General features: G+C 34.9%; 1 protein-coding gene across 1 annotated transcript; it reads left to right on the top strand.

The window, feature by feature from the left end:
• Window positions 1-1,318: 1,318 nt before the first annotated feature.
• Window positions 1,319-20,390, top strand: LOC111046290 (AMMECR1-like protein). The gene is made up of 4 exons (XM_039429606.1): window positions 1,319-1,550; window positions 4,641-4,751; window positions 6,733-6,938; window positions 15,014-20,390. Exons 1-4 carry the CDS (start codon window positions 1,336-1,338, stop codon window positions 15,181-15,183), a joined length of 702 nt encoding a protein of 233 aa, XP_039285540.1. The 5' UTR covers window positions 1,319-1,335; the 3' UTR covers window positions 15,184-20,390.
• Window positions 20,391-22,766: the final 2,376 nt, after the last annotated feature.

The raw sequence follows: 22,766 nt of genomic DNA, 5'->3' as shown, positions 1-22,766 counted from the left end.
TACCATGAATAGCTATTTATAAGCCCTATCAACTGACATGAGTCTCATTTCTGGGAAAATTGCAGGAGTTCCGTAATATTTTTGAGAAAAATGGCGGATAATCACTAAAAAACCATGTTTTTCACGATTTTCTCAAAAACGGCTCTAACGATTTTCTTTAAATTTATACCATGGATAGCTATTTATGAGCCCTATCAACTGACGTGAGTCTCATTTCTGAGAAAATTGCAGGAGCTCCGTAATATTTTTGAGAAAAATGGCGGATAATCCCTAAAAAACCATGTTTTTCACGGTTTTCTCGAATACGGCTCTAACGATTTTCTTCAAATTTATACCATGAATAGCTATTTATAAGCCCTATCAACTGACATGAGTCTCATTTCTGGGAAAATTGCAGGAGTTCCGTAATATTTTTGAGAAAAATGGCGGATAATCACTAAAAAAACCATGTTTTTCACGGTTTTCTCGAAAACGGCTCTAACGATTTTCTTCAAATTCATACCATGGATAGCTATTTATAAGCCCTATCAACTGCCATGAGTCTCATCTCTGAGAAACTAATGGGGGGTCCACCCCATCCTTGAGAAATTGACTTAGTAACCTCCTTCTCGTGCTTGAGGTAGGTAGGTAGCGCAGTTCATAAAAATAACACATAGTCGAAATATTTCATCTGTAGAACAGCTGTTTTGACGACTTTAAAAAAATTACGACTAAAAAAATAATCGAATTTCACAATTTACACTAAGGAAAAAGTACTCTGAAAACAATAATTATATATACACATATACAGAAGTTTGATCGTAGTTTCAAATATGAGAAAGGAAAGTTGTGTGAGTGTACCACACCAGATTTTTCCTTAAGTACCTAAGTAAAGTACTTCACTTGATTATTTATTTTATCAATTAATATTATAAAATCGTTATTTTATGTAAGTGAAGATTGAAGAAGAAGACACACTAGACCCACCAATATATTCTGTGTTTGGAGTGAAAAAGAGAAGCTTTCAAAATCTTCTAAAAATAAAGCATAATATACGGTATGGTACTGTATCTTAAGGTGCCAAGCATTAATAAATTCCTTATTTTTATAATGATACTGTATGACGTAGAAACTGTCATCGTAAATTTTTATATTTTTAAAAACATTTTATCAAGAATAAATTATCAAACTTAGATAAAATTAGATGGAAATATCAAAAAAATATATTATTAGCAAGCTTATGAACATTCAAATTTACCGCGCATGCCAAACATATGTTTGGATCATGACGTCAGCTGAGATTTAAGATTTCAGTCAGCTTTCTGTTTCTGTTGATTCTTGAAAGAGCGAACTAAAATGGCTTCTGGTTGTTGTGGGGCAAAAAAGCAAAAACTAAATAATTCGTCAAGTGTTCCTTGCAATACAATGAATGGTACTGAAAATACTAACAACATTCATCATAGTGAAATGGTGGCTCATCCTGATATGGGTTTTTTCTGTTTCGACGTTTTGTACTGCCATTTACATAGTTTAGAACCACCGAAAACTCCTGATTTCTGCAACGATCCATAGTAAGTAGGCCTTGAGGTTAGCCATGTTTTATATGAAAAATATTTCCTTTGTTCAAAAAATAATTTCTCATTTGATTCACAAAGAAAGTGAGTCTTTAAGTAAGTATAATGGATATTTCTAAATACTCATGAGTTTATTTTAATGTTATTTTATTTTAGCTGGTGTAGACTTGAGCTGTGTTTACACCATTTATTAACAAAATGTTTTTCTCCGTCCTTATAGATTTTATTATATTGAACATAACTTAATATCATACACATGATAAACATATGAATGGTCAATATCTCTAAAATTACAAGATTTTGTCAATTATTAAGAGTTACAGTAGTATCTTTGGGTCGCGAGATACTGATCTATGATAATTATCAAGTAAATTAATAGGACAAGTTTAAAACTACCCAACTTTGTTGTCAATTTTAAAGGGTGGGATTTACTTTGAACTGACAGCATATTTGTTATGACATCAACACATTCCAATCCTTCTATCAGTAAATACATTTGTCTATCAGTAAATCTGTCATCTTGCTCTACTAAGCCACTTATTCAGTATGCCGATAACGCGATGACACATCTTCTATTATTATGAATTCAAGTTTGAAAGCTATAGTCAGCCAAACACAAGAAGAGCTACTGAATACCGAGAGATGGTTGCTGCAAATGGTCTGTCTATGAATACAAGTAAGACTAAGCTCATACTTTCCAACCCCCTTCCCATTTTCCAGCCAAAAACTTTAATTAGTTGGTGCTGTTGATCTTCTTGAAGTAACACTAGCCTACCTAGTAGATTAGACTGGTCAGTACACACTCAAAAATATGCTCCAGGCTTAACTCATTAACTCAGCTATTTTCTCTCTACGAGTGCTAAAAAACACATTGAGTTTCAAAGCCTTAATGGTGGTATATTAGGGTTATCTTTTCATTTCCTCGAGTATAGCATAACCCTTTGGGGAAGATCTAAATTCTTCATCCAAGTATTTAGATCTTTGCAAAAATATTGAGAATTATTTGTGTTAAGCTCCCAGATATCCCTGTCGAGAGCTTTTCTTTAGTAGCAAGATACTCTCACTACCGTCACTGTATATCTTGGAGATCTGGACATACATTCACAAAACCCTACCAAACTTCACCCGCAATAATAATATCTAAACAGTTGAGGTTGGAAAAACAACCTCATGCTTATCATCATATAATTTGCTTATCATCAAGCAAACTTCTGATCTACTGTTTACTCTTCAACTTATGGCATTTAAAACTTTAGATTGAGACTTAATACTCTTATATTTTTGTTTTTTCATGTAATGTAAATTGTAGGATTGATTTGTCACGGTTCTCTTCTCTTTTGAATAACTATTTATTAATTTGTAACTATTCTCTTAAATTGTAGGAATAATTTGTCACATTGATTTTTCACTGTTCTCTTTTAAATAACTATTTATTAATTTGTAACTATTCTCTTTTGATTAATTTATGATTGATCAAAGTTAATCTTGATTTGAAATCCATAGAGTCTGTCTGTAGTTTTCTGCTCGTAAGCAGGTCCTTCTATATGGCAGCAGCCCTCCACTCTCTTCTATTCTCTGCCAGTCGCTTCGTTGCATAGTAGCTCATCCCCTCCTTGATGTCGTCAAACATTTTGTATCTTCTTCTCCCTCTTCCTCTTCTTCCCTGAATGGTCCCCTCCATGGCATCCACCAACAACATCCATATGGCATCCATAGAGTAAGTGCCTGAAATATAATGCCAGTTTACTCGCAAAATTTCGGCACCCAGAGCGTGCGAGGAGCTTGGTTGTCGGGTTCAGTGACGACAACTAAGCTCCTTGCACGCTGGCGTCAACTAGTCTCCCCGACAGCAAATCCCCTACTGGTTCAGAGGGGACTAGTTGTCGGGACCGTAGACGACAACCAAGCTCCTCGTCAGTTAAGCTCCTCTCTCAGGAGCTCAGTTGACGCCGTCAGTTGATCCCCTCAAAAGTGGTTTTAAAAGGAGCTTCACTGACGGGGATCTTAGTTGTCTCATTCCCCGCTGGGAGGTGACATTGACGGTGATGTTGCCATTCTCAAAGAACTATGGCCAGCACGCTCACCCGATTTAAGCATATGCGATTTTTTTCTATGAGATTAACTTAAAAATAAAGTTTTCAACGATCGCCCACACACCTTGGAAAAACTAAAGGAGCGAATCAGAGAAGAGAAAAGTGAAATCTTAACCTTATTCTTTTTTGAAACTTGAAAAAATTTGGGAGAAGACAGATTTGGGCTATGCCTGTTGTTTTTTCCCCAATCATATTATTATACTATACTTATGTTTTGTGATTGTGAATGAAATTAATAAATGAGAGCCTTACCAATCACAGTGTGCCAAAATGCTGCTTATGGCCTGATATAATTTTCAAAAAATTAACAAAAAAACTATAGGCCTATTTCAAACTGAACTGAACCCATTAAAGATCTTTTCTCAAGTTGAACGGTTCATTACTCATAACCCTTCCAAACTCGTCAATCGGCTCTGCCCCAACCTGTATAACCTATAAACTTTGGGATACGGCGAGACAGAACATCCAAAAGGATATCTGCAAATAAAAGCAATATGAATAAATAAAAAATAAATAAAGCTAGACAACTCATTTGACATAAGTATTTTAAGCCTATAGTGAGGTCCACGTTATAATGGCAGTGTTCGATTAGCAATTGTATTGCTATCCTTGTCTTATCATTCAACAAAGCTGATAGCGCTATCTCTTTCTCGCTTTGCTCTTTTGCCAGATCGTATTTTAACAATGTAGAAATAATGATTAAATAAAATATTTCATCTTACTTATGAAACTATCGAAACATATAATTTCTTGCTTAATAGAATATTATTGATAATTTTAAACGAGAATGAACAGTTAATAAACCTGTATCAACTACCGTCGATAGAAGGCATTGACAAGACAGAGGATTGGCAACGTTTTTCTCCTATCTTTCTCCACTGCCATTATAACGTGGACCTCACTATAGTAGAAGCTGGATGATAATATTATGATAATGCTGGATATGAAGTGTGAGTTGTTACTAATAACATTGTTGTTTTTTCTTTCATTGCAGTCCTTTGTTTGTGACATGGTCAATGGGCAGAGATCGGAGATTGCGGGGTTGTATTGGCACATTCAATGCAATAAATTTACACAACGGTCTTCGAGAATATGCTATTACTAGGTAAGATTCAAACCAAGTTGCTTAAAAATAAACTTGCGATACTCCGAAATTTATTAGTTAGATCTTACTCTTAGCCAAGTTCTAGACTTTAAACAGCTGGAGTCAGAAAATTGGCTTTCCGAAACGGGGCGTAATAGTAGTTATTGTCATAGTCACTTTTGAATTAAATTTATAAATAATATAAAATTGAACACAAAATGAAATAAAGAGAAAATAGTGTAAAGTTTCAGATATTTTGAATAATGTTAGGAATGTTTAATTTCGTCAAAGGAAAAACGTTTCCAATAAATTATATAAATGAGAAAATAAAAACTGTGACTACACTCCGTTTTGGGAAGCCAATTCTCTGACTCCAGCTGTTTAAAGTCTAGAACGACTAAATCCCGATCTCGGAAACCGGCCGGCCCCTATTGTATACAATTTTAAGAACATATCAAGCTACAAAATCTGGTGTAGCGCACTCACACAACTTTCCTTGCCGTTACGAAAATTGATTACCTGACGCTAGTGCTCCCGCGCATCTGAAGTCTACTAATTCAAAGATCTGTAGAGATTTTCATGCTCAATCTTTTCCATTTGGAATTTTTTGTTTAAATTGTATCTGAAGCCTGATAATTGGGAATCTAAAATCAAACTTTACCTTGATGGGGCGGAGCTCCTGAAATTTTTACAGATATGGGACTTGTGGCAGTTGATAGAGCTTAACAATGACTATTTTTGGTATGAATTTGATCAAAATCGTTGGAGCCATTTTCGAGAAAATCGCGAAAAACCCTGCTTTTGACATTTTAGCCGCCATCTTGAATCGCATTTGATCGAAATTGTTCTTGTCGGATCCTTATAGGGGAAGGACCTTAAGTTCCAAATTTCAAGTCATTCCGTTGATTGGGAGATGAGATATCGTGTACACAGACGCACATACACTCATACACACACACACACACACATACCCAAAAACCACTTTTTGGACTCAGGGGACCTCGAAACGTATAGAAATTTACAAATTGGGGTACCTTAATTTTTTTCCTTACCTATGGTAATAGGGCAAGGAAAGTAAAAATTGATGTTTTACTAATTATCTTCCGGATCTTCCGAATTTCCGATTAGTACTATTCTTTCTGTATTGTTGTAAAAGTAGGCCTAATATTGCGGTAGATTTCCATATTGAATGAAACGACTCAAAGAAATACCGGAATGTTGTCTAGAATTATCACGAATTGATTGAATTTATTACGGTGTAATTTTCAGTGTGTAGTCAAAAACGACTTGATATTGTCATAACCACTGATTTATTAATACAAACGACAATTTATTTGTTGAAACACCGCCGATTTATGAAGTTACATCATAGTATTATATTATCCCAATTCAATCTTTATTCTCATTGATTAACTCTTCATATTAAGGCTGTGCAAAGGCTAAAAATAAACTTTCTACTGGTAAGTAAATTGTATTGACAATTTTTTTTACTATTAATGCAAACTAAGATACTAGTTTCAGTTGTTATTCCATTATAAATTGATTAGGTTACACCAGTTTACTGATCGATAATCTTCTAAATTCAGCCTCAAAAGTGATTCCATTCCAAGTTTTTAAAGTTATTTGAGAGCAAAGGAAAAATCAGGAAAAGTTTAAAATCACATATAATGTTTTTGTCAAACATAATTTTGTTGGTTATGTATTCTATGGCGCATGCGCAGAGAAGCAAGCAGACTACAAAATTCAATCGACCAATGAGAGCTCGGATAGTTGGAGCTGTAACAATTTACCACGCTTCGACTGTGGGGCAGGAACTGGTTTCTGGTACAGAATATGTCAAAACTCTTCCCATGGGACGCGGAACTTTTTACCTGGTAAATTGTGAATCGGACAATTTACCACATTCTATATACACAGAACGGGCTCATTGCAGGCTGGGCCAACTTGTGGACTATTGATGCATTAGGATGATTGCTTAGAGTTGAGTTGATTGTGGTTGCAGTGCAGTGAAGGACACGCGCTTCAGTCCAATCACACGTGACGAGCTGAGCAAGCTGCACGTGTCGGTGTCCATTCTGCGCCACTTTGAGGATGGCACGAACTACACGGACTGGCAGGTGGGCGTGCATGGCATTCGCATCGAGTTCCACAACGAGAAGGGCAACAAGCGCACTGCCACCTACCTGCCTGAGGTTGCTCCCGAACAAGGTACACTGTTTGTTTACTACCTTATTTTCAATAATTAGGTTAGAGTGAATTGCGCCAAAATTGATGACAAGCCTTATCTGTCAGCTGTTGATACTGCCGGCTACTGTGCTACTGTGATATCTCTATATTGTCTGTTTTCATTTTAAAACTAACTCAAGCTTGTTCATTTCTGCAACCCCTGTTTATTTTCTGTTTATCTGCTTTAATTTTATAGTCTTCCCGTTTAACGTAATTTTTGTCATTTTCTGTGTTTTTCGAACCTCTGTGTCTAATTTAAATATTAAAACCGCGTGGAAAAATTCCCATTGGTGGACTTTTCCTTATTAGGCACAGGATTGGTTCTTGCCCAAATCACGTGGTTCTTCTTCTCAGAAGAAGACCGGGTGATTTCCGCTTTTTGGGAAGAAGAGACACTTGCCTTCTGAGAATCGAATTATCAGGACCGTTTAATTGGTCCTATTAAAATTAATGTTTAAATGGTTTCTCTTCTTGTTAAATGTAATATATCCAGTGTGTTAAATGTGTAGCTCCTCTGTAGTCTTGTGCTCTTAAATTAAATTGGAAGGCAAGTTCAATTTGTATAAGCTTATTCCTGAGGAAGAATTGTGAAACTAAATCCTGGGTGACGCCATTCCACGCCAGATCTTCAAGTGAAATAAAATTATTAAGTGAATTGGGGCCCCACGATCGAGTTGGTGAGCGAAAATACTTATTCTATCCAATCAGTGAATTGAGAAAGCTACAATTTTCTATCAATTAATTATTGTGAAAGAGTGCAGGACTATATCTTCCTATAATACCGTGTAACCCCTATTAAAATCCTAATTGCACTATATTACCAAGAACATTCATTTATTATCTCATATCAAGAACATTTATTACCAAATTTTGAAAACTCTATTATTCCAATTTGTCAATTATTTAATTAATTATTATTATTTGATTCTTAACGATTATAATTCATCAATAAATTTGCATAATTGTTAACCAGTTTCAGTAATTTCTCTAATTAGATCCTGCTCAGTTCGGTCTATAATTACCATATTGGTTTTCCTCTGTAGGAATTATTTCAGGTATTGGAATATCAATATTGAATTTACTTGTTATTCATAAGAAATAAATACATTCGCTGTGCTCGGGTTTGAATTGCCTGGAGATATTGGTAGGCTATCACGCCTGATTCTCAGCAGTTTATATCAGAGTACGGCGGAAATATTATTTCTTGTGGAATTGTAGGATATTTTGGACGGGTGTAGGCAGCTCTGCCGGCTGATTTTTTTATCCGAATTACAGGTGTTAAGCGTCCAGAGGCTCTTGCGAATCCACAATAGATAGATAGATAGATAGATAGATAATAGATAGATAGATAGATAGATAGATAGATAATAGATAGATAGATAGATAGATAGATAGATAGATAGATAGATAGATAGATAGATAGATAGATAGATAGATAGTAGATAGATAGTAGATAGATAGATAGATAGATAGATAGATAGATAGATAGATAGATAGATAGATATAGATAGATAGATAATAGATAGATAGATAGATAGATAGATAGATAGATGATAGATAGATAGATAGATAGATCGATAGATAGATAGATAGATAATAGATAGATAGATATATAGATAGATAGATAGATAGATAGATAGAGAGATAGATAGATAGAGATAGATAGATAGATGATAGATGATAGATGGATAGAGGATAGATGGATAGATGATGATGGATAGATGGATAGATGGAGATGGATAGATGGATAGATGGATAGATGGTAGAGGATAGATGGATAGATGATAGATGATAGATGGATAGATGGATAGATGGATAGATGGTAGAGGATAGATGGATAGATGGATAGATGATAGATGGATGATGGATAGATGGAGAGAGGATAGATGATAGATGGATAGAGGAGAGATGGATAGATGGATAGATGGATAGAGGATAGATGGATAGAGGAGAGATGGATAGATGGATAGATGGAAGATGGATAGATGATAGATGGATAGAGGATAGATGATAGATGATAGATGGATAGAGGATAGATGGATAGATGGATAGATGGATAGATGGATAGATGGATAGATGGATAGATGGATAGATGGATAGATGGATAGATGGATAGATGGAAGATGGATAGATGGATAATGGATAGATGGATAGATGGATAGATGGATAGATGGATAGATGGATAGATGGATAGATGGATAGATGGATAGAGGATAGATGGATAGAGGATAGATGGATAGAGGAGATGGATAGATGGAGAGATGGATAGATGGATAGAGGATAGATGGATAGTGGATAGATGGATAGAGGATAGATGGAGATGGATAGATGGATAATGGATAGATGGATAGAGGATAGAGGATAGATGATAGATGGATAGATGGATAATGGATAGATGGAGAGATGATAGATGGATAGATGATAGATGGATAGATGGATGAGGATAGATGGATAGATGGATAGATGATAGATGATAGATGGATAGATGGAGATGGATAGATGGATAGAGGATAGATGGATAGATGGATAGATGGATAGATGATAGATGGAGAGATGGATAGATGGATAGATGATAGATGGAGAGATGGATAGATGATAGATGGAGATGGATAGATGGATAGAGGATAGAGATAGATGGATAGATGGAGAGATGGATAGATGATAGAGGATAGATGGAGATGGATAGATGATAGATGATAGATGGATAGATAGATAGATAGAGAGATAGATAGATAGATAGATGATAGATAGATAGATATATAGATAGATAGATAGATAGAGAGATAGATAGATAGAATAGATAGATAGATAGAGAGATAGATAGAGAGATAGATAGATAGAAGATAGATAGATAGAGATAGATAGATAGATAGATAGATAGATAGATAGATAGATAGAGATAGATAGATAGATAGATAGAGAGATAGATAGATAGATTGATATTCATCCATTCAACACAGTGTACTCATTATTACACAAGCAAACAGTTGAACGTCGTCAAATTATTACAATATAAATATAGTCTACTAATTAAAATAGTAGCGATTCCTCAATGATCCTCCAAATACTCCTGCACCGTGTAGTAGGCTTGTCTATAAAATATTTTCGAAGGTCGGTTTTGAATCTATTAAGAGGAATGCTGGTGGATGCACGCTTTAAATGTATAGGAAGCTTATTATAAAATTTGCAGCCTGAGTATTAGGCTTTACCACTGATTTATTAATACAAACTAAGATACTAGTTTCAGTTGTTATATCATTATAAATTGATTAGGTTACCCAGTTTACTGATCGATAATATTCTAAATTCAGCCTCAAGTGATTCCATTCCAAGTTATTTGAGAGCAAAGGAAAAAAACAGGAAAAGTTTAAAATTACATATAATGTTTTTGTCAAACATAATTTTGTTGGTTATCTATTCTATGGCGCATGCACAGAGAAGCAAGCAGACTACAAAATTCAATCGACCAATGATAGCTTGGATAGTGGAGCTGTAACAATTTACCACCACGCTTCGACTGTGGGGCAGGAACTTGGAACTGGAACTGGTTTCTGGTTATCACCTGTATATTGGTTTTAACACGAAATTATCCAATTCTTATCATTTATTATTTATAAGAAGCATTACTATAATATTTATTATATAGGTATATATTTTTTTCCATTTTTCAGTATTACTATAGGCTACTTCGTACTGTTTGCTTTATGAACTCACAGCTAGCGCACAAGTTTAACTTTGCTGGCTGTGCCAAATCATTTAAATCTATTATAATTTACATTTTTATTATGCATTTTGTATGTATCATTCATGTTTTGTAACTATGTAATTTTGGCGAAATAAACATTCTTATTCTTATTCTTATTAGTTAGATCTTATTCTCAGACCCGGTTTCCGAGCTCGAGATTTGGCCAAGTTCTAGACTTTAAACAGCTGGAATCAGAAAATTGGCTTTCTTCGAAACGGGGCGTAGTCGCAGTCCACGTTTAAATTAAATTTCGAAAAAGTATAAAATTGAACACAAAATGAAATAAAGAGAAAATAGTGTAAAGTTTCAGCTATTTTGAATAATGTTAGGAATGTTTAATTTCGTCAAGGAAAATCGTTTCCAATTATTATATAAATGAGAAAATAAAAACTGCGACTACTAACTGTCATAAAAACTGCGACTACATCCCGTTTTGGAAAGCCAATTTTCTGACTCCAGCTGTTTAAAGTCTAGAACTTGACTAAATCCCGAGCTCGGAAACCGGCCCCTATTGTATACTATACAATTTTAAGAACATATATCAAGCTACAAAATTGATGTTTTACTAATTAGATCTTCCGAATTTCCGATTAGTACTATTCTTTCTGTATTGTTGTAAAAGTAGGCCTAATATTGCGGTAGATTTCCATATTGAATGAAAACGACTCAAAGAAATACCGGAATGTTGTCTAGAAATATCACGAATTTATTGAATTTATTAAGGTGTAATTTCCAGTGTGTAGTCAAAAACGACTTGATATTGTTATAACCACTGATTTATTAATACAAACTAAGATACTAGTTTCAGTTGCTATACCATTATAAATTGATTAGGTTACTCCAGTTTACTGATCGATAATCTTCTAAATTCAGCCTCAAAAGTGATTCCATTCCAAGTTTTTAAAGTTATTTGAGAGCAAAGCAAAAAATCAGGAAAAGTTTAAAATCACATGAAATGTTTTTGTCAATCATAATTTTGTTGGTTACGTATTCTATGGCGCATGTGCAGAGAAGCAAGCAGACTACAAAATTCAATCGACCAATGATAGCTTGGATAGTTGGAGCTGTAACAATTTACCACGCTTCGACTGTGGGGCAGGAACTTGGAACTGGAACTGGTTTCTGGTACAGAATCTGTCAAAACTCTTCCCATGGGACGCGGAACTTTTTACCTGGTAAATTGTGACTCGGACAATTTACCACATTCTATGTACACAGAACTGGCTGGGCCAACTTGTGGACTATTGATGCATTAGGATGATTGCTTAGAGTTGAGTTGGTTGTGGTTGCAGTGCAGTGAAGGACACGCGCTTCAGTCCGATCACACGCGACGAGCTGAGCAAGCTGCACGTGTCGGTGTCCATTCTGCGCCACTTTGAGGACGGCACCAACTACACGGACTGGCAGGTGGGCGTGCATGGCATCCGCATCGAGTTCCACAACGAGAAGGGCAACAAGCGCACTGCCACCTACCTGCCTGAGGTTGCTCCCGAACAAGGTACACTGAACCCCTTATAAAGCTGGATTCCTACTTATCAGTATCAGGAGAGCATGATCCGTGGTCTAGTAGATAGAGTACTTGAGTAGCAGCATAGAGATCCCGGGTTCAAACCCTTTCCTCTCATTACCAAAAGTTTTTTAACTAGTAGTTCTGTGAACAGTAGACCTCACGCAGTTTTCTCATCCACAAGTATCTGATGTCACCTGTTCTAGTTGATTCAGTTGAATCATAATTTACTCTTAAAAACTGTTATTTGTTTTCTCCAAGATCAAAAACTCACTTATATTAATAAACTCAGTTCACGTTTAAATTTGTATCCCATATGACGAGTTATCCAGTTTCGTGATAATCTTTCCATCTGATAAAAATATTTCTTAACTATTTTAAAATTAATTTTTTCAATTAAGAATATTACAATTTCTTCAGCATTATTTAGTTAATGCAATCATTTTTTATTCTATTTTCAATCACCTATCAAATTTGTTTATCAAATGTGAGAATATTGATACTGATGGGCACGCATCATAAAAAATATTGAAACCCTACCTTATAGAAATAGACACACCAGACATCTCTGTAATGCATGCAATGAATAATCCACTTGTGAGCTGATTGATTATGAATAATTCTATAGTCTGATTGACCCTATCTTCAAAGTAGATGATGTATATAGTGATATCAGAGTATGGAGGAATTCCTTTTCTTTTCATATTATTCTTAAAATCACTCCCGTGTTATCGGATGGACACGTTAAAATGTCGATCCCGGCTGAAGTATGGTATTTTTAAGGCCCATCGACGGCTTAAATTATATATATTCAGACTAGGTGGAACTTTCCTGCAAGTGACTCCCCACCAACAATCGAAATGTATTATTCATTTCGATGATTATGTATCTACTGAATATTTCAGTTATTATTGTATTAATAATTTGAAGTATTTCAAGTAAAATAATAATATCGAGTGACCTGGCTGGCTCAGTTCTGGTGTCAGAGTTTTCAGGTCGCAACTGATCAATTTCAGGGCCTCTGACATGACCTAACGACTGCTTTTTAGGCAGCCGGGACCGACGGCTTAACGTGTCCATCCGAAACACGGGAGTGGCCCGAGATAAATATCTTGCCCGGGCGGGGATTTGAACCCGGGCCTCTGAATCATGCAGCCAGCATCTGATCCACTCGACTACGGCCACTCCTAGTATTTCAAGTGATTTTGTATTTTGGCAAAATAAAGATTTTGATTTGAACAAAAGCCATACGAATTTACTTTTTAGTATCAGTAGAGCACCGATTATGCATACTAATAAATTGATTCATGATGTAGTATCCGGATGACTGATAATCGGATAGTCGAATTTAAATCTTACACTAGCTCTTGAGTGTAGACGTACCATAGAGGAGAGATGGGATAAGAAGATATTCCATGTCTAGTCAGATATTCCACGGGCATATAATGTGGGCATGAGGGCATATTCCATGTGCGCATCAAGTGGGCATATTTCATGTGGGCATCTTCCTCTGTAAAAAAATTATCTATTTATATACATACAGAGTGAGTCATATGTAAGGGAACCCTTCAATAAGTTGGAGACTGTTGTAGATAATATAATACTGTTTTTTTTTTAAATATTTACCTAATTTTTCTCTACTCAAGTGAAATAAATTACAGTTATTCTAAAGCAGATGGAGACTGTTGCATTGTTGTGGCAGAGTTTATCCACATGCCTTGGCATGCACTGCAACTAACCCCCAGCGTTCACCTATCACTAAAGCTGCCATATCTCAGTTAATATTGGTTCAATCTTGAAAAATCCGGTACCAATCGATAGTTAATTGAATTTACTAAAAGAAGTTATTCTTATTTTATTTGTAAAACCAACTGTTTCTGAGTTATTTGAGAAACAAAATTTAAAATGGCCGCCTTTTTGTTTCACGAATTTGAAAAATTATCATAATTTTTTGTAGCTTTGTCTTGTTGTTACAAATGGTTTCGCAAAGTTTCAATTTCGTATGTTTATGTTGGAAATTCTAAAATTATCAAAAAATTATGAATAATACCAGCATATAGCCATTTAAAAGCTAAAAACCCTAACCCCTAACTAATGTGCAATGGTTTAGCTGAATGTGTATTAGTATTTCAGCATAAGGAAAAGATTGATAAATGCTATTTCTCCTTGATGCAATTTTTCCCTTTTGCAGCACAAATTAGATTCTGTGAGACTTCATGAATTGAATCGCTCAACCTCCTATTTGATTCTGTATCTCAAGAAATGCTCAAAATAGACACTCAATGAACTGAGATCTTCCCTATTTGATTGGTATGATGAATATGATACTAAGGCTCAACTCATACTACCTCGACTCAAATTGTACGACTCCAGTCTCTCGACCTTACTACTTTCTTGCTCATTGTCACTACTTCAGTTCCATGCTACTCCATTTATAACTTCAAATTATTAAAAAATTGAAATCCAATTAATCACTTCTGCGCATATAACACATTTTATAATAATTATTATGAATATGTCTTACCTAATTCTAAGTATTGTCTTATCTAAAATGATAAAACATCGCTTTCATTAAAAATGCACGGTACTATGCAACTCAAGTCGAGGCTCGAATAACATGTCGAGTCGACGACGCTCGACTCAGTCTCACAGTCGTGAGGTTGCGGAGGCTAGAGTCGACTGGTCTGAGTGTCACCATTTGAAAACACATGCTGCGTCAAGAAGAGACTAGAGTCACAGTCTCTTCTTGACTTGAGTCGCGTAAATGTGAGTTGAGGTTGATAGTGTAATTTCTTTTGTGTGCAGGCTGGAACCAAATCCAAACTATAGACTCGCTGCTCCGTAAAGGTGGCTTCAAGGGTCATGTGACACCTGACATCCGACGCAGCATCAAGCTGACCCGCTACCAGAGTGAAAAGGTGACAGTCGACTACCAGGAGTACCTCAACAACTGGCGCAACCGCACCTCCTGCTAGCAGCAACTGTGGGGCGTGGTCAGTCCTGGCCCCGCCCCTTCGTGGGGAATGGTCAGTCCTGGCCCCGCCCCTCCGTGGGGAGTGGTCAGTTCTGGCCCCGTCCCCTCAGCGGTCACGCCTCCAATCCTCGCTCCACCACTGCCGCCGCCCTTCTTCCCGCCCCCCTGGTGGCAGCCGCCGCCCCACAACAACCAACAACCTCACCCCCACCACCACCCTCACCACCAGTCGCCCTACACGAGTGGTGGATCTGCAGCATCTGGTGGTAGTGGAGGCTGTAGCAACCACATCCAGCACAAGAGACGCAAGTGACATGACCAACTATTGTCAACTAACAAAGCAAACAATTGGCTCACCAGTTGCTGTTTGATCACTTGTTATTGGTGGTCCAAAGCAATCAAATGCCTGACTGACTGTTGCATCAAATTGTCGACCTATTGCTGGCATCTGAGCAACACATTTAGCAACTCGAAGATGAAATATGTGTGTTGTAACGTGTTGAACATCATGAGACGCAATTCATTGTTGACGAATCGCTGTGTCTTGTATTGTGTAGCTTCTGGTCTGGTCGTTCAGCTAATTGTCTGTATAGTCGTCTTTGGAAGCTCTTGATTCGATGTTGAATGTTGTGTTTTTCCCATCCATCTCTAATGGCCGATTGTTGTATTGAAAATTCGTCCAAGAATGCTGGGACTTGAATTTTGTTTTTTATTGATGAAAGTAGTTTTTCATTTGGTGCACTCCGAGTTTGAGTTTTTGTTATTTTATTGATTGAAGGTTTAGGGAAATAAATATTGTAGTAGTGACATAATTTCGATTTTTAATGAGAAGTAGGCAGGAAAGTTTGGATCAAGGAAGTATATTATCTCTATCAATCTTTGTTCGGGACGACAGAGCCAAATTATTTTGAATTCTCATTGATCTCAATAATTGACTTTTGATAGATTTGAATTTGCTAGAACTTATTATTTACACAAATTATTGGTAATCTTTTTATAATGGATCTAACGAGTTGTGTTCTGTGGAAAGCTGGAATCTATAAGCTACATACTTATTGTCAAGGGTAACCGTCCACTGGAACCGTATTCAACCGATCCGTTCGGCCGTTGGATCGGACGAATCTGCCGGCCGTTAATTCGGCCGAATATGGTCGTCCATTGGAACAGTTTACGTCAGCCTAGTTCAGTAGTTGGCTGAACTATTGAATATTGAATTAACTACTATCATAGCCACCAACATTTTTCATAAACAATGATTATAGGTATTGAGTTTTAAAAAAATTGAATAAACAAATATCCACTAAATTAGTTATTCATTACAAAAATCTTACCTTCAGATCCTATTTATTCAGTAATCATTGTCCATAGATTCCTTTGAACATCACGAAGATGATATATTTTGTCTCGCATATCCCACAATGAAACATGCTCTTGAACCAAAGTTATCAACTTTTCATTGTCCATAGTTACAACTTTATGAAACAGAACAACTTCAAAAAACAAAAACAAACAAGACTGTGAAACAATTTTAGGTTAGGAACACTTTGTTGTCTCAGCTCGACTAGCTAGTTTGGCCGGATAGAGCCGGGAAATCCCATTCAATTTGGATCGAAAACTTGATCGGCCGAAGACGGTCGTGCACGGCCGTCTGAACCTGTTGTAATGGACGAGCATCTATTCCTTTCTTTGTTGGGGAATCGTTCGGTAGTTTTCGGCCGATGCTAGTTCGGACGAAAATTGTTGTAGTGGACGGCCCACCTAAAGAGATTTGCCATGAAACAATATGTCTCATGTTTCTATTATTCAACTTGACATTTACATTTTTTCGATTTGTAGGGGTTGGGACAGGGAAGTACATATATATTTTCTTGTTCTATATAGTACTTCTCTATAACAGCTGTGTCGTTCTTAAGTTGGTTATAAAACAAATAAATAACTCTTTATTCAATGACAAGTACATTACAGAATAACAATAATCAAATATTTAATTCAACAAAAATGCGTAGTGTACAGTCAATGAATACAATACTGTTTGCTAAAGGATGAACTTTGTCTGCCAACAGGAGCATATCTCATAATTGGCAATAACGTATTTGAAGAGGAAAACAGCCAACTTTGAAGAGAATTGTCTCAATTGGAGTATTTGAAAACCTTTTAAGTATCCTAGAATATCTTGGGCAGCTGGAGTCGATGCTTAACTTTTCCATCATACGACAAAAAATCTGTTAAGTTCGCGGTACTTCGCTGTACTGTACAGCTTGAACATACTATATTGAATGATTAATTGCTTCACTTTGATACGGCTTTATTTGAAAATAGTTGAATACAGTAGAATCGGTCAGACTTGAAAGTAGAGAAATGTGCATCCTTTCTAAGGTATTGTTTACTGCCTGAATCGTGTAATAGATAGAAATCTTTTTGTAAGAATGTTCACACAGGTTCCTGAAGTTCAAATTTGCATCACTATGTCTCCCAACGTTCAATAAAGTAGTTTGTTTTATTTCTGCTGACACATGCTGCTCGATGTTACATCTTGTTATTCATTAGAGATGGCCGACAGCGGATTACTAGAATCTCATTGATGCGTATTCTCATTTCAAAGTGACAGACTAGTGTCACATGCTCAACTTGCTTTATACTTTTGACTCATTGTCACAATGAATGACAATATTGTATATTCAACCTACACGAATTAGCAAGTTATGCTATTTTTGATGTTGTAATCTTGCTCTCCAAAGATATCAGTCCTATTTATTTTTGAAGTTATTTTATTCATCTCTGTTACTAATATTTCTGTTTTATAGAATAGAAATATTCATTTGTCATAAGGGCCAAGCCCTAAACAAAGAGTTGTACACGAATCTGTTTTATAATCGTTTGATTTTTGGGTTGATGATATTCCAACTAGGTAAAATTTATTTTTTACTCCAAATGGAGGTTACTAGAAGTTATTTATTATTGACATTTTTTTACATTTTTGTTACTATATCATTTTTTCTATTTTCCTGTGCTTTTATGATCAGTGAATAACAAATCTAAAACCTTTGTATAATATTTTGCGCTATTTATTTTATCAATGGATGTTACACACAACTCTATTCTTCAATAAACGTTTTCAACTCTTCCAGTTTTGCTTTAATATTCAATTGGGGATAACAATAGAATTGGCTGTAGAATTCCCTGGATTTGCAGGATAAATTGGTAACTAGTGCTTGTTTATGAATTGATGAAAAAATATAAACATTCTCGGTAGCCTGAAAAAGTGTTTAGAAACTGCTCACTCCATTTTTTAGAAGTGTGGTTGGTGTTGTATCATCGAAGCAAATCCGATCCGTCATGAAGTTTTTTATTAACGCTGCGTGTATGTTGTGATTAATCGATGTAATTCACTATAAACATTTAAAACAAACGATGTATATTATATTAAATGTTGTTGGTAATATTATGTCTTGATCGGTAGAATTTAGTTATAATCTAATCTAGTTTAATGAATAACGAGTATTTCACCGAATAAATATAAAATGCTAGAGTAAGTGATGGAATTTCAGTAGAGTTGGTTTCATTGAATGAAGAGCATGGCTACAAATACATTTCAATACATTTCAAAAGTATTTTGGTTCAATACATTTCAAAAGTATTTTGGTATCGTACTAGATTATCTTATGGATTTCTGTGTAAGAAGAACATGCACTGATCTAAAAATTTGAAGTTTAAACACCAATGTTGCGTAATAAGAATAACCAATCCAAATATTGATAATTATTCTCATACTACTCATGACTTGAAGAATCATTACGACTACATTAAGTGTCTCAAGAGTTTTTCGAATTACAACTAGTTGAATGCTCAAAACCATAACTACGTCAATCTATCATCAATCATTCTCTCAATAATCTATTGTAACTTGTCTCTAATTCATATTCCTTTCTGCTATTCTGACTATTGTAACTTGTCTTTAATTTATATTCCATTCTTACATTTTGGAAACAAATAACTACTCTATCTAGATCTGTACCAAATTGGAAATTCACTCAAGTGATAGGTTGATTAAAATGTATCACCTTATTACCTCATGTAAATTCACACTTTGGGTTTTGAACATGACAATCAACCATATTAATTATGCTAGTGCAGCATAACTGAACATATTCTTCAAGCTCTTTTAAAAATAACCTTGTAGGAGCCAGGTAGAGACCTATATCGGCCTAACCTTTAAACCCTGTCGCCTGTCAAGTTGAAACAAACATTTTAAACCTCTTTATCTCACTTTTTCAGTCTGAAATGCTATTTTATTCTAATAATTCCTCAAATTCCTTGAAAAATATGAAAACCAAATTATATTTTGATCTTCAATATTTCAGAACTTATTATGTTTAAAACATCGTTTCTCAACTTGAATCATGAAATACACGGTTGATTTAGTAATTTGCAATGCTGTGTAATGTTAGCAACTGAAATTAGGTTCAAGAGACAAAATGCTGCCTTAAGTTAGAAAGAGATGAACTGGATGCAACTGAACCGTTTGAATGTATGTTGATATCTCGGGTAAAATATAACATAATTGTCGCCTTGTCTACTAGTGTAAATAATTTTTGTGGAGATAGAAATATCAATGAATTTCATGGATGTGCTTTATTCATGTCTCAATAGATCCTTTTCTATTGCGGTATTACAAGATGTTAATCAGTAATTTGATTTACGGGGAAAAATCGATGAAAAATCCCCGTTTTACCACCTGTATTTTTGTGGAAGGTGTTTGAAAATATTGTTAAAATAGAAAACATTAGAAATTTCCAGTCGATTGGAATGTAAAGTGCTTACTGTAAATTGTCATAATTTAACCTGGATGAGTGAATAGTTAAGTCCACCGAATGCGGCATCTCTATCTGTATGTATATGAATGAGATACTTTGTATACTGAAGAGCCTGGCTGTATTTTTCGGCTGATATTGATATAATATCGTAATAACTGATTGCTATTCACTGCCAATTACCATGTAACTTTTTCTATTCAATATATTCATTTATAGGTACTATTTTAGTTATGTTTTTATTAATGATGCATGTAGTTTTAACTCAATATGTTTATTAGATGTCTATTAGTGCAGAAAAAATAGATGATAAGTTTTGTTCATTCACATTCTATTAGTCTTTTTTATTCATATGAGATATCTGCGTTAGTTTTATTGATATTAAAAAGTTTATAATAATTGAGAATTGTGTGTTGTTTTTAATATCCACCTTTATGTTTAATTTTAAACATTTGAACAGACAATGGTAGGCTATTCCTTAGACCAGATATAGAATTCTATATCTGGTCTAAGGGCTATTCGCTTTTATATGATTTTATAATAGGGTTATGTGCTATTATATAGACCAGATATAGATTTTATATCTGGTCTAAGGGCTATGAGCCATGGCCATCTATAGTTCTCTAGATGTTACATTCATTCATTTATTCATAGACAATTGATACAATGCAGGTAAAAACAACAGGCATTCGCCCAAAACTGCTTCAAACCTTAAATTGGAATACACAGTCTAGAGGCTATGTAAATGATAACTTAATTCACACACTATTTTGAGTCCAAAAAATGTATGTACTAGCCTACAATAATTTTGAATTTATCAGATTAATTAATTTCAAAATACAAATCCAAACAAAAATCTTCCTTCACAATCACAAAAAATTTCACTTAAATCCACAAAAACTATACTCATGTTAAAATTCTAAACGACAAACTAATTCTAGTTACACTATAGATGGCCATGCATGAGCACATGGTGGAGGTGATTTTGAAGCGCCCGTGGCGGAGCTCTTGTGCTAATAATGAGGAAATTGGAACAATTTAGGATGGGGGAGTACAGAGATTCTATATTACAAACACCAAATAGCTGCTTTTTCATCTACAACAGTAAAATTCTGTAATAGTAGTAAGGCACTTCTAAATCCTCCTCATTCCCCAACATTGATTGATTTTATGAAGAAAATATTAAATTTGGTATGTTGAGCCTACTGTAATAATAATAATTGAATGAAAAAGACTAGGAAATTGTCAAAAACCACAGATTTTTTGATACTACAAAGACATCATTGTCAATGGTGTAATAACCGAAACCGGTCTTTCTAGTATCAATAAATCTGTGGTTTTTGACAATTTCTAAGTCTTTTTCATTCAATATGAATAATTACCACAATATCAACTTCTCAACTACACAAAAAAAATTTCGTATGGCTTTTATTGGTGGGGAGTCCCTGACGGATGTTCCACCTCGCCTTAATATATAATTTAAGCCATGGTCCTACACCAAATAAAACTGTGTAGAATTTGACAACATATGTGTGTTTTTACTTCACAATTTAAGCCGTCAATGGGCCTTATGACTGGCATATTTCAGCTGAGACTGGCAGTTCAACTTGTCCATCCGATAACACGGGAGTGGCCTGGTCAAAAACTTTTGGTACTGTAGACTGTTGTAGCTTTCAACAAAATTTGGAGAATATGCATAACCTTTATGTATATTTACGTAAAACTGTCATCATTGCTTACAGATAACATCAATAATTATTCTTCCCCTTTAACACACCTGTATTAGAATATTTATCATTAAATGACATCTAAAACCAATATCTGGAATCATTTCAAACTGTTGACAATGAATCCCATGAGATTCGAAAGCATGCTCCAGTCAGTGAGTAAATATTTTATATTTTTCACAATTATACAGTCAGCAAGTCGTCATTTCAGTGTAAAAAACTTGATGAAATGAATTAAATCATGCAAATATGAGTAAATTAATAATCCAACAGACCAAACTCAACTGTTCAAATAAGTGTTTATAAGCCTAATAGTGTTTACTGACACTTGAAAAAAAACTAAAAATAGTTTGGTCTGTTTTTAAATTTTCAATGTAGCCTACTTATTAATTCTATTTTTGTTTGATTTATTAGCATTTTTAATAATGTAGATGTCTGGAATGTTTTGAGATATCGAAGAGCGGTTTTCGCCATTCATTTTCTCTTGAGATTCTGTATAGAAATCACATGACCACCATTTGAAAAATGAAATTTTGATGCCTCATAAGTTAAAATAAGTTTTTTTTTTCATTCAAATAAGATCCCCTATCAAACCTATAGTGAAATTACTCTAGTAACAGAAATATCAAGCTGTATGAAGCTTTTTTCTTTAGAAAATATTCTCAGTTCTCACCAATTCTTTCAAGTTATGTATGGAAAGAAAGTTCTGAAATCAGGATGATGAGAAGATCATAAGGCTTTTTTGTTGTGCCTTTGTTATGACTGTGCATCAGGATTTTAGAAGCTTCAACTGGTGACATTTTTCAAAGTTTTCTGATTTAGATACTTTTACTATAGCAAAGTTTTTAAAATTCAAAAAAATCCGAAGATTTTTCTATTATATAGAGAGGTCTATTTCTTTTTCAGATATGGGAGTCTGGAAATTTTTGAAATAGATAATTTCAAATTTGGCAACAGACAAATCTATAACATTTTGAGAATAAATTCATCAAGGGTAGCCTATTGTTGATTGAAAATAAGTACTTTCTGAAAATATTAATTTCTGA

Source organism: Nilaparvata lugens, chromosome 1, assembly GCF_014356525.2.
Source record: "Nilaparvata lugens isolate BPH chromosome 1, ASM1435652v1, whole genome shotgun sequence".
Taxonomy (NCBI): domain Eukaryota; kingdom Metazoa; phylum Arthropoda; class Insecta; order Hemiptera; family Delphacidae; genus Nilaparvata; species Nilaparvata lugens.
Note: the sequence above shows the minus strand (reverse complement) of the source record. Positions and strands in the feature narration are given on the sequence as shown.